Here is a 19,819-nt window from a genome sequence, read left to right on the forward strand (position 1 = left end):
CATTTTTAAATAGTTATTTCTTATTTATTTTTATTGATAATTTTGTTTTGCTTTTTCATTTTGTTTTTTGCTGTTTACATGTTTTCGCTAGACATTTGTCACTCTTCACTTAATTTTTCTTTGAAACCTTTTTACCCTTTTAAATCCCCTCTTTCCCCCTTTTCCTTTTTTTTCTTCTTCAAACGGTCACTCTTTGTTTTCTACCTCTTCATTTTCGCTTTACACACTGCACTTTTTTCAACTTTTCATAATTTACTCTCGCTTTTTCGCTTTGCAATTAGCACTTTTAACTGTTATACCATATTTAACCCCCTTATATTTACTCTCCACTTACCACTCACTTTTCTTCTTTTCACATTTAATTTTTTTTATTTACTTTTCACTATCCTTGCACTTCCCCCCTCATGTCACCTCACTTCGTATAAAAGCTACACCATTGGATATATCTGTAAAATTAAACTTCGGAATAATATTATTTATATTTTTTTCTTTTGGTATCATCTTAAAGTGGAGACTGCAGAGTACCAACCAATATTATTATTTTTTTGTCATCTTCTGAAATGTAATATTGACAGGTATATTTCCAAAAACATACCGTACAATAAATAGATAAGCCCTAAAAAGGCGGCGTGGCACCCCCAGAATTAGTTTTTCACATATAAAGGGGTCGCACATAGGAATAGAATATTAAAAACATTAACAAAACAAAAACAAAGTCAAGAAAGAAAAAAAACCTCGAAAATACGAACAGGATGGCCCAACCATAGTACTACATTGGGCCCATCCCAACAAGGTCTCTCTCCCGCGCTGGATCATCATCGCTGAGTGCGCTTTTCATCCCAAGATGGCGGCCGCCACGTCCTCTGAAAGAGTTGGAGGATCAGTCGAAAATTTGACAGAAATAAGTGAAATCCAAACTGCTCTGGTGAAACTCTCAAAGGAAGAGGTGAGAACTGTCATGACTGTGAGAAGTGTGAATTTAATAAAATGTTTGTGTGTCTTCAAGTTATTGTATGGAACTTCAAATGCGAGTTTTAGTTTTTTGATTTCGCCAACGCATCGGCCAACATTCCCTGGCCGGGGCCTGGGAAGTAGCTCCGCCGCTGGTGCCGCGGCATGCTGCTGCTGCATGCTGCGGAGTCCGGGCGTTTTGCCTGTGATTTTAATGAGAGGCGGGTGCTGTCGATTTGATGCCGCAAAACGGCGATACATTTAAAAGAAATTACGAATAAGATACATGTCATTTTTGGGCAAAATCGTGATATAGGCCCCGCTCGAGAAACACTTGTAATCGATTATACTACCTCAATATCTAGGTTGCTAACTTCAGCTCACTATATATACTCGTGATATAGGCCCCGCTGCTGTATTGAACGGCTTGGAATGTCCGTGCGCGGGGCCTGTTTCACGAGTATAGTACTATAACCGTTATATAGGCCCCGCGCTACGGCACTGCAGACACTCCAACACAGTAGCGGGGCCTATATCACGAGTATATATTAAGCTTGCATCCTAAGATAGTCGCGAAACAGGCCCCGTCCAATGTGCTTATCCCAGCATTCGCACGTGCGTGGGGCTCGGATGACGGCTATATAGTATACTCGTTATCGAGGCCCCTTACACTGCTATATAGTGGAAAATAATGTGGTCGTGGGGCTTGTTTCCCCGGGCGGTGGTCGATGAGAATTATGACGGGCGGCGCCCCCTCCCCCCTCTCTAATTTGTTTTGCAAATAAACAAGGAAATGATATCATGGGCGGTGCCAGTTTAGGGGGGGGGGCTCCAATTTACTTCTTCAGAAATCTATCTGTCGATTTACCTATGTGTGAATATAGTTTTTCATTATTCATTCATTAACTATTTGTATTGATTAATGTATTCATTAATCATTTAATTTATTTGTGTTTAGTGTTTTTTCTATTTTGTGATCTATTTGTATTGATTAATTAATGTATTCATTAATCATTTAATTCAGTGTTTTTTCTTTTGTGATCTATTTGTATTGATTAATTAATGTATTCATTAGTCATTTAATTTGTTTGTGTTCAGTGTTTTTTTTCTTTTGTGTTATATATATATGGAGAGAGTCAGAGGTCGTTTTTATTTTTTTTATGCGGAAGTTCATTTATTTCAGTTTTTTTTATTGATTATCTATGTATTTATATTGATTAATAATGTATTTATATTTTTTCATTTAACTATTAGGTTTCATTTTTTTCTTTTGTGATGTAGAGAGTCAGAGGTATCATTCGTTTTTAATTATATCTGTGCGTGAAATTTCATTTATTTATTTATCAATCTATTTTAATTGATTAGTATATTAATATATATTCATTAAGCATTTAATTTGTTTTCAATGTTTTATTTTCTTTTGTGATATAGAGAGTCAGAGGTATCATTCGCTTTTTAATTCTTCGTGGAAGTTCATCTAATTTATTTTTAATTGATTAATTAATGTATTCATTAATCATTTAATTTATTTGTGTTCAGTTTTTCTTTTGTGTTATAAATATGGAGAGAGTTAGAGGTCGTGTTTAATTATTTTTATTTGCGGAAGTTCATTTATTTCAATCTATTTTAATTGATTTTCTATGTATTTATATTGATCCATCGTTCATTTAATTTTTCATTTATCAATCTATTTTAAATAATGTATTCATATTTTTTCATTTAATCTATTTGTTTTCAGTGTGTTTTTATTTTTTGTGATATAGAGTCAGAGGTATCATTCGTCTTTAGAAGTTATTTTTATGTACGGAAGTTCAGTTCTTAAATCTATTTTAATTGATTAATATATATTCATTAATTATTTAAATTATTTGTTGTCAATGTTTTATTTTTTTGTGATATAGAGAGTCAGAGGTATCATTCATCTTTAATTATTTTATGTGCGGGAGTTTATTTATTTCAATATATTTTAATTGATTATCTATGTATTTATATTGATTAATAATGTATTCATATTTTTTCATTTAATCTATTTGTTTTCATTTTTTCTTTTTTGATGTAGAGAGTCAGAGGTATCATTCGTTTTTAATTATATCTGTGCGTGAAATTTCATTTATTTATTTATCAATCTATTTTATTAATATATCATATTCATTGATCATTTAATTTATTCGTTTTCAATGTTTTATTTTCTTTTGTGATATAGAGTCAGAGGTATCATTCATCTTTAATCATTTTATGTGCGGGAGTTTATTTATTTCAATCTATTTTAATTGATTAATTAATGTGTTTATGTTGATTAATAAATGCATTTACATTTATCCATTATTCATTCAATTTTTTATTTATCAATCTATTTTAACTACAGTGTTTTTTTTCTTTTGTGATATAGAGAGTCAGAAGTATAATTTGTTTTTAATCATTTTTATTTGTGGAAGTACATCTATTTTTTTTTATTGATTAATAAATGTATTATTAATTATAGGATTTATATTTTATTTGTTTTCATTTTTTCTTCTTTTGTAATGTAGAGAATCAGAGGTATCATTCGTTTTTTTAATTCTTTTTATTTGTGGAAGTTCATCTAATTTATTTTTAATTGATTAATTAATGTATTATTAATTATAGGATTTATTTGTTTTCAGTGTTTTTTTTTGTGATATAGCGAATAAGATGTATATCATTCGTTTTAATTCTTTTTATGTGTGGAAGTTCATTTAGATTTTTGGTCAGTCTTTTTTTAATCGATTAAGAAATGTATTTTGAACACATTTTTATGAGACCAAGACAATGTACTCTGAACAGTAGATTAAGAGAATTTCAGTTTAAAATGTTACACTGCATTGCTTACACAAATCATCACTTGTTCCGTTTTAAAATCTCACAAAATAACCTTTGTTGTTATTGTAAAAAAGAGGAGGAAACATATCGCCATCTTTTTTTGGAATGTGAATATGCTTGTCTGGTTTGGGATAATTGTAAGGAGATGTTTGGTTTTATTTCTACCGGTAATTTAAGCTGGGAGGAAATTCTTGTAGTGGTAGAATTAAAGGACGAAGGAAAACGCTTAATCAATCACTTTTTAATCTTTGTTAAATTTTTAATCTTCATAGGGAGGGAAAAGGGTGCACATATAACCATGGATGAAATTAAAAGGAAATTTAAAGAAGAATTGGAAGAAAGAAGGCTGGCGCTAGGTAAAGGCAAGATGTCTCTTCATTTAAGGAAATGGGAAAATCTTAATTAAAAGAATAAATAGGGAGAGTGAGGCAAAGGTATACATACGAGAGACAAAGCCACAAAACAAAATAAATAAAAACACAGAAAAAACCCAATACGGAGAATTGCAGTCCCTTCCATGAAGAGTATAGGCATAAAGGGGAGAATGCTCCTAACCTGGGGACGGAGGGAGGGGGGGGGGTGGGAGGTGGAACATTTTTTTTTCTCTCTGATCATGTCATATATTTTGTTAATATTTCATTTTGTAATTGCTGAAACGCATTAGTATTAATTTCTAGTATTTTTGAAGTTTGATGTATAAGTTGTATAATTATATTGTAATGGATTTATTGTATAATTTATAATTATGTTTCAAATAGTTTGTACAAATTGTTTATAGAATCTGATTGTGTATTTTGATTTGAGAGAATATAATAAAACATCCTTAAAAAAAATTCTTAATCGAAGGTGCTCGGCCACGGAGAAGCCGTGGCCGAGTGGTCTATGCGCCTGGCTGTACATGGAAAGTCCGGGGTTCGATCCTCGGCCACTGCACCTACAATGCTCTTTTATCCTGCATTCAAATAAATGGAAATGCTATATGCATTATTGGTAACTAGGTGTGTACTTGTGTTTAAAAAAATATAAATTTATTAATTATTTACTATATTCTTTTCTTTTTAGATATGGAATCAGGGGTATAATTCGATTTTATTTTTTTATGTGTGGAAGTTCATTGTTATCTCCCTTGTTTTGGGGAAAATAAATTGGAGCCCCCCCCCCCCGCATTTCTGGGCGTTGTGGCGTGCGCCTGTAATCCAAGCTGTGGGGAAGTTACAAATTGAAGCGGAGGCTCGAGGTTCGAGTCCTGATCACGTCTTTCGGATGGTGACGTTAAAGGTCGGTCCCATGCAGACGTAAATAATCATATCTGATTGATACACGTCTGACAAAATTCAAATACACACACACACATTTCATTTTGATTATTTTTTTTGCGGGAGGGAGGGGTTCATCAATTATCAAATTATATAATTCTTGTATAATTCCCCCAATCTTCCATTTATTCATTCATGTAATCACCTGGATGTAAGAAGTCAATATATTTTTTTTCAAATCGGCTTTCTTCTCTTATTCAATATTGAATCATTCATCTGGCTTCGTGTGTATTATCGATTTGTATTTTTCATTCCTTTCATAAATGCACCCCCCCCCCCCGCTTCACAACTTTTCATCCATTTAAGTTCAGAAAAGAAAACGAATAGTCATATTCATTCGGGGAAGATTTGTTAATTTTCTTTTGGTTTGGTCAATTTTATTATTGCTTTAGGGATATCTACACTATATTTAACTTAATCTATATTTTACTGAGACTTACCCCCCCCCCCCCGCCCCACAATTGGGGATCGGCCTTTCATTATGTATATTATCTATTTTGGGTATATAGTAGGCCCTACTTTTTTACCCAAATATCAATTTATTCATGTTTTGTTTTTAAAAAGCTTACAATACCGTTCATTGATATTCCAGTATTTCTTCAGCTAACCTATTTCCCCATCCTGCAGTCATTTTAAAACTTAAAGGGATGGTCCGTGTTGAAAGTATTTAAAGCTTAATATATAGAGTAGAATTCACTGAGCAAAATTCCGAAAATTTCCTCAAAACCGGATATCAAATAAAATTATTGAATTAGTAACAGTCGTCATGAATATTCATTAGGTGGGCTGATGTCACGACCCCACTTTCCTTTTCCTTATGTTATTAAACAAAATCATAGCTCGATTTTTTTTTCACAATATATTTGTGAATAATGCGTCTCCTTTATAATGAAATAAGTCGCAGCAATGAATATCTAATGCACTAAATCAGTTGCCAATCCAATGTTTTAAGTTCTTCGTAGAAAAAAAATTGAATCAACCTAATTTTCATAATACAAAAGAACAATTGGTGATATGACGTCACATTTGCTAATTGAATTATGATGATGACACACCCAAGACTGTTTCATCGGATTGATGCAAATTTTCAAAATGCGATAACTTTGTTATTCCTTGTCCGTTTTTATCATATTTTCAGTGTTTTGTTTATCTGAATTTTCTTTACTTGTAGGCATACAAATCATACTATTTTCTGCCCAAAGTTTATTAGCCAACACGTTTATACGAGATTCTTTCCATTACCCACTTTCTAAGTCCAGTCTGTCGTTCTTATTATATTTGTGGGACTTTTTCGGGTGATCCCTCTCAATATTTAAGCAATCGTAAATTATCACTTCACTGTTCATTAATATTTTCGGGGGGGGGGGGATTTACGGTCACTGTTACTCATGTTGAGAGATCGATTTTCTTACTTTTTATTAGGGGTGTATTGAAGTTGATTCCAGTCTTTAAATTTTTATTTTTATTCTTTTATGAGAATTGCCAATTATTTATCTTATTTGAAAATCGCATCTGTTGATATTGTTATTTTTTTCTACGTTGAAAATCAATTGCTTAACCATAATTCATTGACGAAACTGGTGCCTTATGGTGCATTGAGGTTTATCCCTGTCTGTATAGTTATATTATTTATTTTTATTAAATAAATTTGCCAATTATATATCATATTTAAAAATCGCATCTGTTGATACTGTATTTTTTCTTGGTTAGAAATCAATCGCTTACCCATAAGTATTAATTGAAGAAAATAATGTAGGGTGTTTACTAATTTTTGTTTAAGAGGTAAATAGAGACATATCTATTCAGTTTCTTTCTTGGTAATTTGGTGGCTCTGAAAAGAGCCGTTGTGTTTAGAGGCGAGATTAAATCTCAAGCCAAAATGACTCCTGAGAGTCATTCGAAGTCGCTGTCATCTCCTTTGCCCCAGGTAAAGGCGCTCCTTGAGTAGTTGTTTGCCGTGGCTGGTTGACGACTGCTTGGACCTGCACCCTCCTCTTTCCTTCCTAATCTCGATGTAGTCAGCTGCACTGGCGTAAATCCCGGGGGGGGGATATATCCCCCCTCTTTTCGAGGAGGGGGGGGGTGGCCAGTACAAACATCCCCCCACTTTTTACTGAAGAAATGAAAAAAAATAACAAGAGATAATTGGTTTGTTGGTGAAAATTCTTCCTAAAATACCGCTTAACAAATAAAACAATAGGCCTATCATTGGATCATAAAATGCAAACAAAGAGCCAGTTCACCATTTGCCAACGAAATACTTTTGTCCTTATTATACATGTATAACATTTAATTAAATTAAATGATTAATGAATACATTAACTAATCAATACAAATACATCACGAAAGAAAAAAAACACCAAACACAAATAACTTAAATGATTAATGAATACATTAATTAATCAATACAAATAGATTGATAAATGAATAATGAATAATAAAAAACTATTTTCATACATAAGTAAATCGACAGATAGATTTCTGAAAAAGGAAATTCGGGAGCCCCCCCCCCCGCCCCCTAAACTGGCGCCGCCTATGGATTTCTTTCCTTGTTTATTTGGAAAACAAATTGGAGCCCCCCTCCCCCCCCCCCCCGGGGACGCCGCCCGTCATAATTCTCATCGACCACCGCCCGGGGAAACAAGCCCCACGACCACATTATTTTCCACTATATAGCAGTGTAAGGGGCCTCGATAACGAGTATACTATATAGCCGTCATCCGAGCCCCACGCACGTGCGAATGCTGGGATAAGCACATTGGACGGGGCCTGTTTCGCGACTATCTTAGGATGCAAGCTTAATATATACTCGTGATATAGGCCCCGCTACTGTGTTGGAGTGTCTGCAGTGCCGTAGCGCGGGGCCTATATAACGGTTATAGTACTATACTCGTGAAACAGGCCCCGCGCACGGACATTCCAAGCCGTCTAACACAGCAGCGGGGCCTATATCACGAGTATATATAGTGAGCTGAAGTTAGCAACCTAGATATTGAGGTATGATCGATTACAATTTTTTTCTCGAGCGGGGCCTATATCACGAGTATGCCGAAATCATTTTTGTAGATGGTGAAATTAAACATATTTTATTGCAATTAAAAGTAGACAAATGTATTCAACAAACAGTGATGTTAATTTCATTTTGTCATGTTTGTGAAAAGACATTTTAGAACAAAAAATATTGCAGAAAATCTTGACATGTTAAATTGTGGACAGGTTACACTATAACTGTTAGTCTATTTTTTCCAATTTAACCGCAGTACAATCAATGGCAGTGGTAATGTCCATAAAATGTTTTTAAAGTTAAACTTGTCACACAGTGGCAAATTGTCCATAGACTGTACAACGGATAGATTGTCTCTGCTCAGCGAATCGGAGACCACTGATTGGCCAATCGCGCAGATCACGTCATGACTACGTGGTCGCCAAAATAATTGGACTATGTGCAAAAGTATCGATAGCGATAACGATATCCGGTCACATTGTCTATGCAGGAAATGGTCTTGGTTTATGATCGGATCGCTTTAGTAGTATCAATCGAAAATAATCGTAACTCGGCAATTTTATGCATATTCTTGTGATGCTCCGAAACCCTGAAATCAATTGACTTTCAATTCAATTCAATTTATTGTTTAACCATCAAATACAAAAACAATACAAACAAATTGACAACAAAGAAGGGAAATAACGATGGTAAGGTGACCCCGGAGAAGCAAGACTTATAAAAGAGGGCACCTGGTAATACACCTATCAATTGTAAGACGCACCCCTCGACCCCCGGGGATGGTGCGTCACTTGTCAGATGTGAGTCGGATTTTCATGTACCATGACGCACCTGTGTGTCTCGACTGTGACGGACCTTTTCTTACGATGACTGTGCCTGGACGAAAAAATATGACGCACCAGTGCTGGATTTTGACTGACCATCGACTGTCTCTATGACGCACTCCGTCAAGTAAATCTCCGCGGGCACGAACGTGCCGCTGTACTGTACGTACCGTACATCTCTCGCGAAGGAACCTTGCAAAGTACTATGGAATAATACCCATTCAGGGGGCGAATGCACGAGAGGGTCTTTGAAAGGACTGTCTTTGGTATCGCATTTTAATCATGAACTACCGTATTTGCCGGCGTCTACAGTATAGGCAGCACTATTTTTTGATGAGAAAAAGAAGCAAAGTCGGGGTGCGGCCTGTACGTGACGATAGTCAAAAGCCGTGTCCCGCGAACGCTGAATACCGTGATGTTGCCAGTACTAGGTCCGAGCTGAATAAAATCCCCAAATGGCACTCGAAAAATCCCCAAATTGGAACCTAAATCCCCAAATTATTTAAATCACAATAATTTATGAAAAAGTGAGGATATTTATCATGGTTATTGCCCCAAATTAGTTGATGTGTTCATACAACACACAGCAGATTTTTTTCTTTTTTTTTAGGTTTCGATTCAAAGTAGATTGGCAACCCCACCATTTACCGCATATTTTCAACCCATGAAGTTCAATGTAAAATGAATTCATCGGTTGAAATGCGGATGATCTACATATTTTAGCCTAAGAGAGTGATATATCTCATGTATTTTAGCATCATATTACTGAAAAATAACGAATCGGTGCTTTTCATCAAAACCTTCAAAAATCCCCTAAACTTCATGAAAAATCCCCAAATTTCTTTTAATCCCAAATAATTTTTTTCATCCCCAAAGGCTTCTCAAAATCCCCAAATATTGAAAATTTGGGGATGGAGATCCCCAGATGGCAACACTGAATACGTGGTCAAAACAGCACGTATGCGTACGTTTGGGACTACAGTGACGCTTCCATTGTAATGGTAGTTAAAACAGCGCGTTTATAGGATGAAATAGTAAAAAGCATGACTTAACTAAGAAAACATTTCAGTACCGGTACGTGATAACTTACTTTTCAAATTTAATTCTATTTAGGTCTAAATTTGTTTCCATATAATGTAGCAGAGCTCAGAGACCGTGCAACTCAAGCGATCTGACTCTGTCTGGGGGTCTGGGGCCGGCATTCCCCGGCAATAGCATGTGTAATAGTACGTTTGCAATATGTATTGGTAGACTTATGACAACAACCCATCTAATTGAAATGAATGTCATTACTATTTATGAAATTATGTGGAACATTGATTTAACATGTTATCATTTTTATCTTCCTTGCAGGAGCCAGGAAGATTAGCAGCACCTCGCTCTACATTTTTAAATTTATTTTTACATCGTCATCGATCGTAATGGAAAATAAAATGAAAATATTTACCTTTTGATCTTTTCTTTTGTTTTGCATCTCCTAGTCTCATCGGCCAATAAATAATAATAAAAACCTACCTTGCGATGTGTGCTGTGGTCTGCTGCGGGAAATGGCGGTAGTGGTGATGATTGGCTGGTTGGTTGTGAATACAAATATTTTGGATGAATTATGTGATGATAATGCAAATGGTGACAATAATGATATTGTGTCAACGAATTGCCATAAAATGATAATTAAAGTTACAACATTGAGATGAGTGATTTAGATTTTTACTGGTTAGGCATTATGGATTATTATGATGGCGACGAGGATGATGATGATAGAGCACGTTTATGTTGACAATAGTAAATGATGATAGTACACGATTTTTTTTTGCGACGATAAAGATGACACGGTGATACACAAAGTTTGCATGCAATTTAATATTCTATTGCAGGTGGAAAAATAGCGTAAGTATTAAAAAGAATCATGCCGCCTTCAATATTTTCCCGCTGAAAGAGACCGAGGGAACATGACAAGGTATGTCAATTACAATTGCTTTGTGCGTGAATTAATAACGGTCTTTTTCAAGGCCACGTAAACTTCCAAGAAAGAATCAGTGTTCATCTCCGGGGGGGGGGGGGGGGGGGCACTTCCATTCATGAGTTGATACCATGCGCGACCATGGGGTTTCGAAAAGCACCCTAAACACCGTAATTTCCATATTCTGAAAATGCACCCCTTAACAAGTATTGGCGTGTGAAACCCTACCCTTAACAAGTATTGGAAACAAACGATATTCCCTGAAATGAACCCTTAAACAATTAAGTACAGGAATGTTTTATTGATACGGGTTCTTTGGTCGTCGGCTTTACCTAATGTACGACCCCACCTCCTACACCTCGCGCAAATCAGACTCTAAACACGAAGTGTTGGGGCAAAAAGGACATCCTTTACAAAGCATTTTAATTTTGTTTTATCATCCCCGCAAATTCGACCCTAAACACGTATTTTTCCTAGCGAAATAAATACCCTTTTTCCTTATTTTTGTGTTTTTGACACCCTTATCATGTTACGTACGTAACGTGCCCTATCGTGAAAAAGACATCCTTTTTACGTTTTTTTTGGTCGCGCATGGTATCCACTCGTCAATGTAAGTGGCCCCCCGGGGTTCATCTTTTTTATTCATAGGCGGGGGGCAGGTCCCCAAAAAAATTGAGATGGGGGACGATCCCCCTAAATTTTTAGTTGATAACTTTTTTTTGCTTGTCAATTTTGTTTCCTGCATCCCCCTCATCTAAATTCTGGTGGACCCCCCTAAAATGTCTCTTGTCCTCCCCCCCTAAAATTTAGGTTGATGACCTTTTTTTTTGCTTGTGAAATTATTTTACTTACATTTGTCCATCACTAAGGTAGACCCCCTCTAATTCTTTGGGCTTCCGCCGCCAATGTCTTTATTTCACTTGGTCTTTACCTCTCTCTCACTCGTTATTTATTCAATTCAATTCTGGTTTTATTGTGAAAATGGTACATGACAAAAGTCCGAAGACTCATATCATATTTACAAAGTAAAGATGTACATGTATATTATTAAAAGATTACATCACAATTCTAGTGCTTGACAAATAATCAACAAATAAAGCCAGAGAAAATAATTTGGACAATCTCAAAAAAAGATTATTGATTGAAATTATAACATTGTAAAACTATCATCGTCAAAATCACATCAGCAAAGTTGCAATTATTAAAAACATATATAAATTAAGTTACACTTTTAAAATATATTTAAAACAAGAAAAATATGATATAAAAAATTGTAAATAGCAAGACAAATTAAATAATATACTAGAATTTTAATTCGTCTTACGGACGAATTAGGTGATCTGTCTGTGAATCTTATGATCATGATCACGATATAATTTTGTTATCATGATATGTCAATGCAGATCAATATGACCATAATGATGATAGGGTAGTTTTATTCATGAAAAGACATGTTGAATACTGTTGAACGACACTGAAAAAGAAGGTTGTATAAACAGATCTTCTTATTCTAAGAAATGTAAATTCCAATTTTGCAAGTGACGACACGAATTAGTGAGAGCAGTGTTGACGAAACGCTAGAAATAAATGTTGAATCCAGTTTTGAAAAATTTAAATCAAGATCCATGGACCAGTTTCCAATTTTTGTCAAAGGACTTTTCATTTCTTATATAATGATAGGTAGATTTCATTGCAAGATATGCCAGAATACCTTACATAGTAGGATTGAGAAATTGCATAGACCAGGTGAATAGAATCGGAAAGCAATGAACACTGAAGGAGGTATTAGTTGCATTTCTTCTTGGAATGCGTTAGCATGTTCATTTAACAATACTTGGCCAACTGTGACATGCCAGTTGCTAGTGCACGCATTGTTGTTTGCATGTATGTAATGAAACACACAATTCAAAAGAATAATCAAGACATCAGGGTTGTTACTAATGTCTCATTAAATATAAAACAATCATGTCATTTTAGTACGAATGAACTTCTTCTTATCATGCACAGAATGGAAATCTGAACTGGCTTGTAAGGGTTACACGCATTATGAGAAAAAATTCATAAATAAAAAAAATAGATCCTGATGGGTTTCGAACCAGGGTCCCTTGCATTAGAAGGCAGAGCACTTACCATCAGACCATAGTAACTTCCATACACTTGCAAGGCAACGATAAAATATAACCTCAAATTGAATTTTTCAAGTGAAAGTTTTATCATAATAATATACTTCTATACATTGCTAATATTCATGATGATCTCCTGCTCAAATTGATAAAAAATGTACATAATATGGAAGAATACATAACCAACTACAATATGTCGAAAACCGGGCGAAAAACGACCAATGATTACGGAGTTATAGTCATATTTGCAAAATTATTGAAACGTCATAAAACAAAAATTGAAAATTTTAGTTTTTACGCCAATTTGATGACGTTATGATAAAATTTATTGTCAGATGTGACATGAAATTACATCTACTAGTCCTACTCTATCCAAATATAAAAGAAAATTTGGGGGTCAACGGACTATCTGAAGAGTTATATAGAATTTTGTAAAAGCATGTTTTTGCACATTTTTGGCCTATTGTGAACGCGCGCTTGCGCGCGTAATTCAAACTTTGACGGAGGCGCATTCCTTTATTACTGGTCGTAGAAGGTCGGTTAAGGTATCAAATTATTGGAAATTTCATAAAGAATGCATTGATGTAAAATTAAGTGCAGTTGTACGTTGCGTTAGGACGTTACGCGCGTAAACGCGCGCGAAAACCTGTGAGCGCGCAAATTCCTGAAATGCTTAGAATGACCTGATTCGTACTCTACTTTGATCAAAAAGTGATTTTGAGCATTTTAAAATTTTGATGCGCGCGTACATGCGCGTCGTGACCTGTAAAATGACCTTTGATGACACGGACAGTTGACTCTTGATCTGAAGTTAATTTGATGTTAATATTGTTAATTTTTGATGATTGATAATTGAGATATTGTTGATAATGTGAATTTACAAAATGGCGCGTAGATGACGTCACGATGACCGTTTGACGGTAAACTTGTTTCGTACACATTGCATGATAACTGTCCTCATTTGATAATATTTTGATGAAAATTGATTGAATAGTTTTGATGATTTTGGTGGAACAAGAAAAGGGTGGAAAAAGAAAAATAAATAAAAAGAATAAAGAAATAAATAAAAAAGAAAATTCGTAGAAACATAAGAGGTGATCTGTCAAATTTGACAGATCACCTAATAAGTCCTATAAAAATATAAACCAAATCAATGTTGTGAATAATTGCAATTTCCAATTAGTTTGAGCCTTGTATGACAGTCATAAAACAAAAGCGAAATAAATACGATGTTACAATAAATTGGTATGAACTTCTGGAATTAACCATGTGATATGCTGTAGATAGTACACCACCAGTCACAATCCCTTGACCACCCGTTTACCATGTTTACCTGCCTAAACCAGAGAACAGCTGACAGGCAAATAGGTAGTCAAAGAAATGTGACTGGTACAGTATATGCTTTATAGTAAAAAATAAATAAATAAATGAACCAAAAAATCATTGAAGTTGGGCAGAATTACATATCGAATAGTACATGTAGGTGGAACTCAAGTAAGTAAAAAAAAGAACATTGGAATAAAAAGGTGACAAACATAAAATAAAATCAATAAGATTAAAGATAAACAAAGTGGAGTACAAAAAGTGTTACAGTTGCTAAAAAAATAAAGCTGCATATAAAATTACATTATATTACAGAGTTCAACAATTGCACAAAGTGGGGGATTGGCGACTGTTGGTATCTTTTTGTTCTAGTCCGAGGAATCTCAAGATGATGTGCATTTCTTATGGAAAGACCAGTTCTAACCCTACGTGTTTCAGGCAAGAAGTGGTGATGTCGTTTCGATTTTAGCAACGAGCGTGCAAATCCTTCAAGAAGTTCACTCCGTCTGTCTTTAAGAGATGACACATTCATACTTTGTAGAAGTTGAATGTATGTCAAGACATTTGGCCAGGCAATGATACGCAGAGCCCTCTTCTGAACCCACTCAATGCTAGCGGATTGTTGGCAGGTAATGCTAAATGCCCAAACGGGCACGGCAAACTCAATCAATGGCATGTCAGTACATCTTGTAGATTATTTATCTCATGTGACATCACAGACTTCAATAAAAAAAAACATTGAAACACTGCCCGTGCTTGCGTATTTATTTAAAGGACAAGTCCACCACCCAAAAAAACTTTGATTTGAATAAAAAGAGAAAAATTCAACAAGCATAACACTGAAAATTTCATCAAAATCGGATGTAAAATAAGAAAGTTAATATGACATTTCAAAGTTTCGCTTCATTTCACAAAAAAGTTATATGAACAGCCAGCTACATCCAAATGAGAGAGTCCATGTTATTCACTCACTATTTCTTTTGTTTTTTATTGTTTGAAATATGAAATATTTTTATTTTCTCGTCATTGTCATGTGAAATGAAGTTTCATTCCTCCCCGAACACGTGGAATTCCATTATTTTAACATTTTGTGTTTCAGGCAAGGAAGTCCTAATCGTCAAATTCGTAAAAATTGAAATATTGTATAATTCAAACAATACAAAACAAAAGAAATAATGAGTGAGTGACATCATCAACTCTCTCATTTGGATGTAACTGGCTCGTTCATATAACTGTTTTGTTAAAAATAAGCGAAACTTTGAAATGTCATAACTTTCTTATTTTACATCCAATTTTGATGGAATCTTCAGCATTGTGCTTGTCTGATTTTTCTCTATTGATTCAAATCAACATTTTCTGAGGTGGACTTGACCTTCAACTTTATTTGTACGAAAAGAAGACGTTAATTGAAAGAAATAAAATATATTCGCCGAGCTTGTTTACCGTCGCAGCGCTTGTTTATCTCCGCCAGTCTTGTTTACCTCCGCAGCGCTTGTTTACCTCCGCAGCTCTTGTTTTCATCCGCAGCGCTTGATTACCTCGATCGGCCGTTTCTTCACGTCGATGGTGGATTATTTTCCTTGCGTCGCCTTCCGAAAAAGATGAAACAGTAAGAGGAATTACAGCATGCGTGTTTATTATTTCCCATTCCGCGGCGATTGTTGAACAATTTTCCAACCAAGATTTTTTCCGACTTCGCCGGGAATTCTGTCATGCATTTTTTTTTCAAAGATGATTCGCAAAATGGGGGTGGGGCCTTTACACCGGCAAATACGGTATTATTAAGCAACGGTTTTTGTTCACCAACAAATGAATAAAATATGTTGGCAGGCATTAAAAAAAAACCAATGTCCTACGGCGCATCATAAATCCGCAACACGAAAGACGTCCTTTGCAAAGAACACCCCCCCCCAAGAAAATCAGTTTTTGATCTGAGAGGAACGACGTACGAGACGCGCGCTGCAAGAAAAACTTGTTTTTCATCCTAAGCCATCGTGCGGGCTTGCGGGCTGGATATATAAAAATGGATCTAAAGAAAAGTGAAATAACTTCTTATGCAAGGTGACAGAAAATTCAAGACAAGATTTTAATCCAAGGATGAGCATCCCGATGAGCATGCAGGGTTTAAATACAAACGCCCGACGACGTGAGTAAAGTGCGCGGACATCAGAGCCGTTCGTACCATGCTGAGGCTTTATGACGCACCCCGTAAAATGACCGACTATGACGCACCTATTCTTCATGCTCTGACTGACCAATTGCCTCCATGACGGTACCCTGAGTCACTAATTTGTTGGTAAATGACCCACCCATGACGCACCATTCCCGGGGGTCGAGGGGTGCGTCTTACAATTGATAGGTGTATAAATATATCAACAATTACCAAAACACAAACGTAATAACACACTCATGCAGCCCCCCCCCCCCAATAAATAAATAAAAAAAAATTCTGAACTTGGTCTTCGGGTAAACCAAGTTCTACGATAACCTTCCGCAGGGTGTCAGACTTTGTGCATGTTGCGGTAGACTCTCCAAACTCCAATGAACACGATGCCATATCGACGCTAATTTGTAAGATTTTGACGGAAAAGCAAGAAGTAATCGAAATTCGCTTACCTGTGCGGTATTGGTGAGAAAATAGATCCTCCGAGAATACCTTTCACAATTCATATAAAATATAGAGAAGAGAAATTCTAGGTCAATTTTGGTACAAGGTGATAGAGAATTGCACACTTGTTTTAGTGGAATACTGTGTGGGGCAATGGAAGGATTGCAATGCACATGCTTACTATATTTTCATTCATAAATTGGATCTCGGCAGTGGCTGGATGACGTCATATAATAAGAAAAATGTACACGCCCACTTGTGTTGAACGCCCCGCTATCCGTTCTATGCAATTTGCCACTGTGTGTCATGCAGTTGTGTATCTCACAAAAAAATTTTAAAAGACCACTTGTGATATACAAAATCAAGCATTGTATTCTGACCGATTTTATCTGAGATGGTCTCACCTTAAAAACATGAAAAAAAGTGCAGAATCATACAAATAATGTGAGAGGATGAAAGTTTAAATAATTTTGATTTTATAAAATCTGTGTCAATGATAACATCTCAGAATAGACTAAGTAATCTAATCTTAATGTTTTAGTGTTAAAAAAGTGAGAATCGTGCATTTAGAGGTTCTGTAGATCTATGTCTAATCATTGAATCAATATTGCACCTCTCTAATTCAATTGCTATTATTATTATGTTGGAAGTCTGTCTTTGTGTATGATGGTAGCGACTGCATTTACTTGCTTTCCCAACTCCAGTAGTTTGAATCTATGTGAATAGCAGAGAATACCACTTGTTATGCTCTTCGGCTGATTTTCTTGCCTTTGCTTTTGATGCAGTGCTCCCAGTAGATTTTGATTTTGAGTGAGGGGTGGGGGAGAAGCGTATTGTCATTTCATTTAAGAACATAATGGCATCTCTGGGATGGTCAGAAAAGCTTTAGCGGAGCCAGATAAGGTTGATGATATGAAGATGAAGGGCAGTGTTCAGCAGGTACAGTTGAATCATTATCTGGCAGACTTGTAGTGCTTGGTTCTCCAGTGGCCGGTGGGTCCAAGGAAGGGGTTCACTGTCTTGTTTTCCCCGATCACCTGATCCTCCTTCTGTTTGGGTGACCATGAATCAATCAGTGGCTTTTGTACTTCACCTAAAGGCTTCCACTGGAGTGTGTAGTGCTCTGTGATAAGCTTGAACATGGTGTTTTAGCCTGGCCTAACTTATATTAATCTCTACTACTGTACATACAACTAAAGCTAACCTTAATTATGGATCTCTGCGTAAGGTGGAGATTAATGGCCTGGTTGGATGCTCAGGAATTGAACTCGAAGATGCCGTTGCATTGCAGAGCGCTCTGATCTATAGGCTGTATCTGACCGCCCTGCCGGGGTATGTTACTTCCGCAGGCCACTACACGCTTTCAGTGTTGGATCCATTTACAATCGACTCAAAAGAAGAACTTCTAATCAAAACTGTGTCATGGCTTATATACATGTAAGGAACCCGTGAGCCGTGACAAGAGGCAGAAGTGGTATGGCTTGCCAAAAGGGAATATGTACGTAACCATATGGATAGCGAATAAGGAAACTATATAAAAGTGCTCATCACTACAATGACATCCACCTTGTTCACTTTCCTTATAATGACCCTGTTCTCCCAAATGACCTTGCTAAGATGCCCGTCAAAGTTTATAGATGTACAGTGTGAATGATCCTTAGCAAGTTTCCAAGCTCCTTTGATCTGTATGCACCACGGTCTGCTCACCAGTTGCTGTATCTTGGTACACCTGCTTGAAAAACCTCTTATGCTTCATGGTGAAGTGGTGGTAACCACAGTCATTGAGTGATGAGTATACTTACCTCTTTCCATCCTTGTAGATTGTGGTCCCCTTTTCAACGTGGCACTCGATGAGAGGAGTCAGTATCAGCAAGGTAGAGGATAATGCGGTTACTGGCTCTCTCCACCATCCCCAGAATCCACACCTCCTGACCTCGTGGATCACCATGGTTATATTTGCAGTAATGTCCAAACGGCTCTTGTTGATTTCTACATGACCTCAAAGCTTCATCTCTCCTCTAGGTGGTTGACCAGTGTCAGTATTCAGTCCTCGAGGAAATTGGCCTAGTTCTCCAATGTTCTCTTATAATTCATACCAAGTTAAATCGCAAGCAGCACCCATTCAATACATCCCAAACATGAAATTAATTTTTCCACATTTGTAAGATAGTATTATTGAAATCATTAAATACATTATAACGAAATACAGGCAATGCACAATATACATTAACAAAAAATCAGAGATATAAAGAAAACACTAACAAAAACAATACCAATTAAAGAAAGACTAAATATGCTAAATATGGAATGGAGGGGGGGGGGGGGGGGAGCAAGGAAGATGCAGATATGATAATGTCTAAAAACAACAATTTAGCCTTTCTACATCTTAGATTGATTCTATAATTTTTGTTTCTGTTCGTAGTGTTCACATGAGCAAAAGACCTTCACTTCCTATTGGGAACCTTTGGATACAGAGTGGTGAATATTAATGGATTGAGTAGCTTTTGTTAATGCCTCCATGTAATGCTACCCTGGCATCTCCACACTTTTTTTTCTTTTATTGGTTGGCGACAAGCTTGTAATGCCTTTAAACTCTTGATGCATGGAAGAGGCAATTACAGTAAATTGCACTGTTAGAGCCTTTCATAGAGCATACTTTCATTCAGCATTTGTGAACTGAAGAAATCGATAGGATTTCTTCAGCAGGACCATCTGACAAGGGATCACCAAGCTTGTTACTCCATTTAGATCCTGGCATGATGTTAGAGAATGCAGGAAGGATCTACATGTAGATCTGGATGCTTACGGCTCAACACTCCTGAGGAGGAACACAAGTCAGGGTGACTTCCCTGTTCAATAATGCTGGTTGGAA

General features: G+C 36.0%; 1 protein-coding gene across 1 annotated transcript in view; it reads left to right on the forward strand.

Annotated features, from left to right (window-relative positions):
• The first annotated feature begins 811 nt into the window (after window positions 1-811).
• Window positions 812-19,819, forward strand: part of LOC121407766 (conserved oligomeric Golgi complex subunit 4-like) — a 40,038-nt gene continuing 21,030 nt past the window's right edge. The window contains exon 1 of the mRNA XM_041598962.1: window positions 812-946. Within this exon, the coding sequence (XP_041454896.1) occupies window positions 845-946 (102 nt within the window). The 5' untranslated portion in view covers window positions 812-844. The remainder of the gene's footprint in view (window positions 947-19,819) is intronic.

Source organism: Lytechinus variegatus, chromosome 2, assembly GCF_018143015.1.
Source record: "Lytechinus variegatus isolate NC3 chromosome 2, Lvar_3.0, whole genome shotgun sequence".
Lineage (NCBI taxonomy): Eukaryota > Metazoa > Echinodermata > Echinoidea > Temnopleuroida > Toxopneustidae > Lytechinus > Lytechinus variegatus.